Raw genomic sequence first — 10,896 nt, 5'->3', positions numbered from 1 at the left:
CGCAAAGGTTAGATGTGTAGTTGGAATTTTGATCAAACGTTTGGGGGTATTTTGAGTATTTACTCTAGATAATGCCATCAAAGATGGTAAGAGTAAGAATTAGTAGAGGTATTTGACTGAATTGGAAGTTTAGTTTGGTTGGTTAATTGTCTGTAATTAAGTTTTGCGCTATTGTTTTTTTATTTTTTTTATGTAGCTGTAGGTCAAGCCATTTTTTTATGGGTTCTTTCTTCTTGAAAAAATTTCGTGTGAAATCTTGACGGTTAAACCGATAACCGAACCAATAACGATCAATAACCGATTAACCAATAACCCAGTAATCAATACTTTAACGGTTTAACATGTCTATAAACCGATAACCGATAACTTTCAAACTCGAACCGAACCACCTGATTCGCAGCCCTAGAACAACAGCACCACGTGTCATATTTCCTGAACTAACACAAATCCAAGTCCCTAACTCAAAAATTGAGAAATGTCGGTCATCCCTGCACTTCCATTTCCATCCATTTCAGTCCCCAGAAAATTCCAACAACTGCACCTAAAATCCCCTAAACTCTTCCTAATCCGATCCTCAATGGACACTCCACAACCGAAACACGTGGCAGTTTGCGGCGGTGGAGTAATCGGAGTTTGCACAGCTTACTTCCTATCAAAATCCGGCGCAAACGTAACTCTAATCGAGCAATCTGCCGTGGCCTGCGCTGCCTCCGGTAAGGCTGGAGGTTTCTTAGCCTTAGATTGGTGCGACGGCGGTCCCGTCGCGTCACTCGCACGCGCCAGCTTTAATCTTCATCGGTTACTCGCTCAAGAACTTGATGGACCACAATCTTACGGTTATCGTCCACTTACTACCTTAAGTGTCTCTGTTGACGAGTCGTTATCATCATCATCATCTTCTTCGTCGAACCGAACTGGGCCGCTTCCGTCTTGGGTTAATGGCCCAGCTAAAAGCCCAAAAACTATCGGGTCAAGTGATAGCACGGCCCAAGTCCATCCACAATTGTTTACTAAAACATTATTGTCCATAGCAATGGAGGATTATGGGGTTGAGCTGGTGATTGGTAATGTTGCTTTCAGAATACTCTCTGTTCCCATTGACTCGCTCCGTTCATTTTACTTGTCGTTGTACTAAAAATAAATTTATTTTTCACTTTCAGAATACTCTTTTCGTTCCAATGTACTCAGCTCCGTTCATTTTTACTTGTGCACTATGCTAAAAGTAATTTTTTCACTTTTACTTATAGACTTTAGCATACGAAGAGAAAGACAATTTTTCTAAGTATATTGAGACTATACACTAATTAATATGGGTATTATGGTAAAGTATACACTACATTTGTTAATCCTTTCAAAAATGGACAAGTATGTGGTACCGTTTGACTTGGGATAAAGTTTAAATGATAAAAGAAACATTTTTTAAAATTTATGGTCTAAAACAAGCATTTAATATTTGTGTGGCTATAAATTATTTCGTTGAGGGTAGAATTGGAATTGTAAAGTTAAGTTGTTTTTAATTATAGAAAATGACATTCTTTTTGGGACAGATCAAAAGTGAAGTGTGCCAAAAATTGGGACAGAGGGAGTAAGTTGCTTAGGTTTAGGATGGATCTAATTTTTTGAATTTCTAAATTTCTATTCAATAAGATTAGTTTGTTGAGATATTTTAGTTCTTTTGCATTTTTGTTATGCAGATCTTTTACAGATTTATGTTTTCAAGTTGGCTATTTAAAGGCCTCTAAGCTTGATAATTATTGACATAGATATTCTCTATCACTACTTTCAAACTCATTTGCTGCACCATCTTTTAAAAAACCAACAGGTAAAGCCGAGAGAATCGAAATGGTGGAGGGGAAAACTAGAGGGGTAGTATTGGAAGATGGGAGAGAGATTGTGGCAGATGCAGTTGTGTTGGCACTTGGGCCTTGGACTAAGAGATTTTCTCTTTTGGGCTCGCTTTTTCGGGTTTATGGAATTAAGGCCCATAGTATAGTACTGGAACCGAAAGAGCCTGATAGGATCACGCCACATGCTCTGTTTCTCACTTATTATCCTGCCCAAGGTGGGAAGCCCATGGACCCGGAAGTTTATCCTCGTCCTACAGGTGCGTCAGTTTTTACAGTTGAAACAATTGTCAAATACTGGACATGTATAGAATGATGCTTGATGTGTGTCAACAGTGAATTTCATAGGTAACACATACTAAGAATAATATCTCATGCTATTACTTTTGCCACAACAAAGCAGCGTATCAGCTAAAATATACTAAATGAATTTTGGTAATTTGTGTTGAAAAATGGAATATTAGGAATACGCGTGTAATTGGACGTGCTTTTCCGTATCTCTATTGGGACCCTATTCACCTCTTTGAGTTAATCAAGAAATAGGTTTGATCGTCCGTCTTTTTGATATATATCAGGCATTGGGTTCTCCGGATAATTCAAGTCGAAGCAATTGGATGCCCAATTCGGGCCTATATGACATGATCGATCAATAGATCCACCTCTGTCATATACTCCATTCATCACACTAGATGGATGCATATCATATTCAAGGAATATAGTATTAACTTGCCATTCATCACATGAACCATTAGTACAAAACAGTAATAGTAACACTTTTCTGGTCTTTAGAGACAATGGTTAGCTAGTTCCTTGATATGTATATGATTGTGCCTACATGTCTCAGGTCTCAAAACAGTACTATGCTATTACTTATGGACTCCGCGTCAAATAGTAGGAACTGGGAAGAGGGGCCAATTGTGATTTGTGTCTACATGTCTCAGATCCCTTATTTCACCTGATCATTTTGTCGACACTCAACAGGATGTTCTGATTAAAAAAATGGTCAACAAGATGTGCCTCACACTACCCTCATCGTGCATCTTGTGTGAAGTTAAGAAAAGAGAAGTGCTATGGTGGCAGGAGGTTGTCTTCGAACACATTTTATCTATAGTTTTTCTTTTAGAATAGGTAAATATGCATTTTAGCTATAGTTGATCTGCCATAGACATATATTTTTGAGATGGTCATGTCAGCCATGATCATAACCATCTCTACATTTGGGTGGTTTCAAAGTGTGAGCTGGGATTATTGGCTTGTTCTATGATCATACTCTTGAGGAAGATCCATGTTCTATAAAGCTGTAAGCGACCTTTTTATTCTTCTCTAATTTGTATATCTGAAGCTTAAGCAAACATCATGTTACTTTCAGGCAGCACTCTTTTGTTTGATGTGATGGTTCACGATGTACATGGATGATATATCAACATATGATTCCTCACTAAGTCCAAAGACGGAGAATGTTCCCATTCCAACTATTACTTGTTCTGGTTTCAATGAACTACCTCATGTGGAAATGAATCGAGGGTTTCTTTACTTTATTGCAGACATTTAAAAATACTTTAGAAGTTACATAACTAAGCAGCATGAAAAAAGCTCCCCTTTTTCTTTCTTCCTTTCTGTATTCTGCACCAATACGAAGATTTTATAGAATTGCATGTCGAGTACTATAATGTTAAGCTTTCATGTCCTTCAGGGGAAGTTTATATATGTGGAATGTCGGCTCAGGCAGAGGTTCCGGACGATCCAGCGCAGATCACTCCAGTTCCTGAATCAATAAACGCGCTTAAGAGAGTGGCAGCTAGTGTGTCAAGCCATTTAGTGGAAGGGGAAGCAGCTGTAAAAACAGAACAAGCATGTATCCTACCTTGCAGCGAAGATGATGTGCCAATTATCGGGGAAGTTCCCGGTGTGAAAGGCTGTTATGTGGCAACTGGACACAGCTGTTGGGGAATTCTCAATGGTCCTGCCACTGGTGCAGCTATGGCTGAACTTGTTCTGGACGGACATGCTAGCATTGTTGATCTTAGCCGATTTAACGCAGCAAGATTTGCTAGTGTTCTGAAGAGGTAAGATGACTACAGTCAGACCTTTCTATAACAGTCATTCTGTAACAACGTTTCACTATAACAACCACATTTTCAGTGGAACCGATCTTTCATGTTACGTTATATGTTGTCTATAACAACATTTCGCTATAGCAGTCAAAAACTATTGCGACAAATGATGTTATAGAGAGGTTTGACTCTATATACAAATCTATCTAAAAGGTGAAGATGGCTTCATATACTCGGCACTGCAATAGGCAAAAGGGTAATTTGTTGAATGAAGAACTTGTAGTTTTTTTTTTTTTGGTTTTTGGGAGTTCTGAAACTATTGATTAGATGTTGAGAGAAACAAGAGGTCACAATTACATTTTCATTATCGGCACAGTAAGTATGTAGTCTCTCCAAGAAAATAAGGTCTCTAGACACAAATGCACTGTTTGGCAAGCAGAGTACTAAAAGCTTAATCAGCTGGGATACAGTTATCATGCAGAATGTTACTATGGTCTTTTTTCTTATTTTCTGAACAATAGTGATGTATGGACCAGCTTAAGTGGACATTACTCATTTTGTTTCAGTATATATGATATTCTTTTCATTTTAGCTTGTTTATAAAAGAATAACATATTTTTATATTTGAACTTATGTAATTTTAAACTTTCATTTTATTCGTAATGGCATGCTCTTATAGCCATAGAACTCATAACATGTTTCAAGAAAAATTAGAGATATCGTTTCTTGAGTTTGACCAAGTTTGGATGTTCTTCTCTTCTCCTTCCATGTTTTACTCCAAACATCGATATGAATAATTGAAATGGAACCAAAACTATGATTAACCAGGATTTGAATTTCAGTAGACACAATATTATGGGTGATCACCGTCCCTTTTGCCTCAGCGTCTGTTCTTTCCGGCCTAGTTGCTCATACCCATGCTAATAGGAAGCAAACACATACATGGTAAAAATTACGGGGATTTAACTGCCGCGTTTCCCTTGATCACTTTGGCTACACATTTGCCTTAATAAGCCTTAAAACTGCAGGCTTGTGCCAATTGAGTTTGATGTCTACGGGCTTGTTCCAATTGAGTTTGATGTCTATAATTAAAGGAGATCACAAATTTTTAGTGGTTAACTTAATGAAGAATGCTTGAGAGCATGCGCATAAGCTTTTCAAAAAATTTAGCCGGATGTGTGTAATAGAAACACTTTATCATGTGTTTCGGATGCTCAATTGAAACAGGCCATAGTTCGAGTGTTTATATGAATATATTGACAAATTTAAGGAATTGTTAATGCATTCGCCTTCATTTTATTCAATAATTGACAGCTAATTACTTGTCATACTCTTTTCCGGTAATATCATATTCTCCGGGCTTGCATTGAGATGGTGCTTCGTGGAGTTGACAGGTATTGATTGGTGCTACATGGTTAAACTTTCCATCGCCAACGGGGAGATGATTGAAGTTGGTATAATAGTCCCAATCATGAAGGCATTTCCTCTGATTAATCTTTGTTGAATTAGATAAATACAGTTGCGGAACCAAAAAATTATATAAATAAATCTAAAATATTCTAGAATGTCTCAGTTGAGAGTTGAACATGTGGTCAAGTTTTGAACTCTCTTTATCACTACACTAAAATTTTCTCCGATGTCAAGGGAATTAATCAACTGTTTATCTTTACATTCAACAGTCCATATATGTAATAAAAAATGTTTTTACCTTATACGGGAGATTCAATCACCTATGCTCTTAGTGGCTCCACCCCCACATAAACCTATGATTCAAGTGATCAGCGGATTAAAGGATTCTCGACGCGGCTTAAGAGTAAGGCTAATAAAGCCTTCGCTTTAAACCTCCAAAATTTTTGGGGCCCGAAATTTTTTTGATAGTTGATTTATGACTTTATTTTGCTTAGAAAATATTGAAGTTAGTAAAAGAAAGTACAAAATCTATATAATGAAAGAAGGAAAGAAAGATTTTCTTCTTGTATAACGAGAGAAATAATTTATGAAATAATTACACTGTATGTTAATTAAGGTAACAATGCTATCAAAATTGACTCACATTTTTTAATCTTACAAAGAATGACCCACTCCCTCTTCCTTCTCCTCTCTCCGGCTCTCTCTCTCTCTGCCTCCTCTCTCTCGAACCCTCTCTCTCGCTCTCTCTGCTGCGCCTCCTCTCTCTCGATCACCGAAAAATCCACTCAGATCTGATGGTGGTGAAAATTAAAATTTTTGTTGTTTCTCTGTGTTTTTTCATCGTATAAATTCCAACCCATGTGGTACATGTGCACGTAGTTACTATTCATATTCTTTATATTTGATTTGTTTTCATATTCAAGATTCAATTCATGGAGAATTTTTTGCCCTCTTTTGTGTATGTAATTTGTTTGTCATTGTTGCTTCTGGGTAGTTGTTATTGTTCCATTAATGTAGAACAAGAGAGTGATAAAATTACTTATTTGCCTGGGCACCCTGAAAATGTACAATTCAATCAGTACTCAGGTTATGTTACTGTAAATCAACAAGCTGGAAGGGCATTATTTTAATGGTTAATTGAATCACCAGGAACTCGTGCTGCTGCTCCGTCGTTGGTGGTGTTGGAGTTAATTTCTGTATAATAGTGTATAATATTGTACAATAGTATATTAGAGGTGCGTATATTCCCAAATACACACCTCTTGTAAATATTTATACACCTACTAGTTTAATGAGGCCCAGGCCAAATTCATGATACAAAGTAGTAACTTTAATTAAAAAAATATAGCGAATGAGCATTTTTCTATTGTCTAATTTATTTAATCTAGTGGCACGTTATTTGTTAGTAAGTCTTTATAACTATTAAAGTTTCTTAGTCACATAATTGAATAATTCTTAAATAGCAAATTGTTTATGATGAAGGAAGTTTGGTAGGAGAATTAGCAAATCTAAATGGATACAATATTCAACATTCACTAAAGAAGCAAAACTTTGGAAGTTTACATTTTCAGAAAATGTTTTCAATTTTTTCATGTTTGACTGGTCAAAAATTTTGAAAAAATATTTTCTGTAGGAAAATAAATTCCTTAAAAATAAGAAAAATGACTTCTCTAAAGAAATTAGGAAAAGAAATTAGGAAAATCTGCAAGCTAGGGTCAAACAGGTTGCATTGTAACTGATGAGCACATATTAAAACAATAAGTAACCAAATGGAGCAAGCAAGCAAAAAACTTGATATGCTTGGGAACTTAAACCCAAGTTAAACATTTGAAGGCTTAGTTTTGAGGTTGCTTTCAGCCTATTCAATGTGTTCCAGCAACTATGCTAGAAGGATTTAGGAGTTTGTCCCATTAAGGATATCTTTAATTTTAAGGATTATCAACCTTTGCAGAAGACATATCCTGAACAAATGTTAAATGTTAGCTCAAGTGGTTCAGGGTATTCAATAGGGGTGTACATAGATCGGATTGGTTTGGATTTTTTAAACACCAAACCAAACCAATTGCGTTGGGTTTTTAAATTTATACACCAAACCAAACCAATAAAATTCGGGTTTTTCAACCTCGGGTTTTCTCGGGTTACTCGGTTTTCTCGGGTTTTTCGGGTTTTTTTTCGGAATAGACTTGATACAAAACATATAACTTTTACTTCAAATATTTCTTTAGTCTTAGTAAGATACAACTATACAATTAAGGTGTTTCTTAAGAAAATAACACAAAATGTGAGAAGAGTGATGACACTGTATTAAAATATTCAACAAAAGCTAATAAAATCGGTTAAAATAAATATTGCTAATTATTCAAGCCATAAATAAAATGACCATAATCTAAAAATACTAAGTCATGCTAAAATAAGTACGGCCAATAAGTATTAATTACATGACAAAGAAAAAAAAATTGAGTTAGGTATTTTCACTCTCTAAATCAATTATGCAAAACTAAAGAATAGATATCCAACATTATTGTTATTCCTAGTGCTAAATTGAATTTCTTTTGTTAGCATTAGTGTTGAGTTGGTTTTGGTTTGGACTTTATTTGAGTTACTAACATCCATAGGATACAAAACTTATTGACATTCAAAATTCTAAGCTCAAGCTTGAATAATATGATAATAGATAAAAAAAAAAAACTATGAAAAAATTTAAGAAATATTTATAAATTACATTACAAATAAATATTTTTATGTATAAAATATTTTAAAAATTGAATACATGTAATGCCGGGTTAGTTTGGTTCGGTTTGACTTTTTATAGTTAAAACCAAACCAAACCAATTATGATCGGGTTTTTTTTTTTCAACACCAAACCAAGTCAAACCAAACCACTAGTCGGGTTTTTTTCTCGGTTTGACTCGGTTTGGTGCGGTTTGTCGGTTTACTTTGTACACCCTTAGTATTCAATATTGTCTCTAGTGTCCTAGGTTCAATTCCAAGGAGCAACATTGTTTTTTATATTTAACTTTTGTTGTTTTTTTTTCCCGAACTCCCTAAGTGAAATCCTGAATCCGCCACTAGCTGTGGGAGCAATGCAAAGCGCCCTCAACATATACCAAAACAAAATATAATAAACTCTGTTATATCCTCAACTTTCCTGATCTCACATCATACGTTCACCAGAGAGGAAAAAATTATGATATACTAACATGCATTTATAGAATAAAGAAAATAATTCTAATACACATGTTTATTTATAATTAAAGCTAATGGTGATGACATAAGATAAGGGCAAGTAAAGGTACTATTTACATAGCTTCTTGTACAAATCTTCGCAATATGAGGTTGTCCTTTTAAGATAAGATCAATCGGCATGGAAGAAAATTAATAAAATTAAAGGTGAGCTTTGGAATAAATTTGAAATTTCACCTAGGAGGCTCCAGCCAAAGTTTTTGAGGACGATAAAAAGGAGAGATTCTCTCTTATATTAAGTACTAATATACATAATGTATCTGTCTTGTATAAAAGTGCAAATCTTATTCAAAATCAGTCCAGATCTATGTTTATACCCACTTATACAATATTGTATAATTGTGTATAAATGTGTATAAGTGCGTATTTTTATATATAATATTGTATAATTATATTTTTTTAGTGTATATGCCTACACATTATACACTTTTATACGCCTATATACATAATGTACTTGTCTTTTGTATATAAGTGTATGCATTGTATAAAAGTGTTTTTGGGCTACATTTTTGCAATGTAAGTCCGTGAATTGTACATTTATGAAATTTCCCCATATTTTATTACCTTGAATTGAACTACTCTAATCTTCATATTAGTAAATAATATTTTTTACAACAAAATTCAAGGTAATATTTACAAACACATGGCTAACATTTTACTAATTTGAATTGACCTTCTCTAGTATAAATAATAACATGATTCTTAGACATTTTGTCGTAAACTTAAAGACTTATGTCTCGTAAAACCACTACATATAAAACAATAATTACAAAAAAAAAAAAGATGATACTAAATGTTTAGTATACACTTCTCTATGTAAATTTTGTTAAAAAAATAATAATTAAGGACTCTTACTAAAAATTGGCTTTAGGCCACTAACTTTATTGAGCGGCTTTTTGTTATTTGAAAAAAAGTTACATGAGTTAGCACATTCAAATAATGTGCAGGAAAATGCTGAAAACCTTTGACTGAAAAAAATAAAAAAAATTATACTTTAGACTCCACAAAATGTTTCTCAACTTCGGCCATTTTAGCCTTACCCTTAGGGTCGAAGTCTCCACATTTCTAGCCTCATCACATAGCTCCACAATCTGCTTCTCAGCTTCCACTATTTAGCCTTATCCTCCTCCACGTTTGAATCTTGTCAAATGCACATATTAGAAAATCATACCTTTCGTTTTCTTCTACTTGCTCCAGAATTTTCTAGAATTATTCTTTACAAACATATTTTTACAAAATAAAACTTTTGTTGAATGAACAAATACAAAAATCAAATAAATTTTGAGTATTCATATCTTGATATCATATACCAGGTCATCTTTGCAAAGCCAAAATTTTTAGCTAAGCAAAGACATCTCCGTAGAGATATCTTTGCAAAGCAAGTGAGATGCAAAAACATTTTCGTATAAGACTATATAAAGATTGAAAAAAAAAAATCAGATCTGGATCTGATTTAGGGAATTCACAAGCCAAAAAATAGATTTTAGGAAGCAGCAAAGAAAAATAAATTTAGTAGCAGGAAAAAATTGAATTGATTTAACAAGGTAGATGCTTTCTAAGAAGAAAAAATTTAGTTGAAGATGAAGAAAGGAAAAGTGGAAGTATGACAAAAGAGATTGAGCGGTATTGAAATGTTAAGTTCTTGGATATACAAGTTGTTACGGTTCACTTTTACGCGGGTGCATAAAAGCTAATAAGAGGTTGTGGATTCTATTTGAATTTTTATATTTTTTAGAGTCTCCACCTGATTTATAAGGGAAATTAGGAAACCAAGTTAAAAGGGTTTATCAAACAAGAGAAAAAATCTTTTTAAATCAGAGTTCGAGGTACGGGTTCTGGTGATAAACATCCTAATATTAAGGATCTGTAGAATACGGTTGATTTACGAGCTTCAATGTGTGATTAATTGTAATTATTTACTAAAATAGTTTTCTTTCTTATAAAACTATCATGGCATATCATAAACATTTTTGGCAAAATTCTTTTATTCAGTGATAAAAAGAGTTGAATTTCATTTGAAAATGTATATAAGGATTAAAGTCACTTCATTTTTCGGACCAAAACACACTTTAAATTTCTCTTAAGTAGAGTTCCATTAGTTGGTCCAATATTATGTTTTTAGTCCTTATAAATTTATTTAAAAAAAAAAAAAACAATTTGAGTGTAGTCCTTTTGTAAGTATGCTATGGGTTGTACAAGTATATAAAAAGAATTTTATAGTTTATCAAACTTTGTCCATTTTTCAAGCCAATCATATTCTTGTCACGACCCAACCCGCCATGATTGATACGTACACTAACTCCTAGTGGGCGAGCCAAAACGTAAGTCATCCACTCATTCAAGTT

At 34.1% G+C, this 10,896-nt stretch overlaps 1 protein-coding gene across 1 annotated transcript; it reads left to right on the top strand.

Annotated features, from left to right (window-relative positions):
- Nucleotides 1–413: 413 nt before the first annotated feature.
- Nucleotides 414–4,489, top strand: LOC132616892 (putative oxidoreductase TDA3). Its single transcript, XM_060331651.1, has 3 exons — nucleotides 414–1,064; nucleotides 1,823–2,104; nucleotides 3,538–4,489. Exons 1-3 carry the CDS (start codon nucleotides 476–478, stop codon nucleotides 3,912–3,914), a joined length of 1,248 nt encoding a protein of 415 aa, XP_060187634.1. The 5' UTR covers nucleotides 414–475; the 3' UTR covers nucleotides 3,915–4,489.
- The last annotated feature ends 6,407 nt before the right edge of the window (nucleotides 4,490–10,896 follow it).

Source organism: Lycium barbarum, chromosome 11, assembly GCF_019175385.1.
Source record: "Lycium barbarum isolate Lr01 chromosome 11, ASM1917538v2, whole genome shotgun sequence".
Taxonomy (NCBI): Eukaryota; Viridiplantae; Streptophyta; class Magnoliopsida; order Solanales; family Solanaceae; genus Lycium; species Lycium barbarum.
This window is presented reverse-complemented; position numbering and strand designations above follow the sequence as displayed.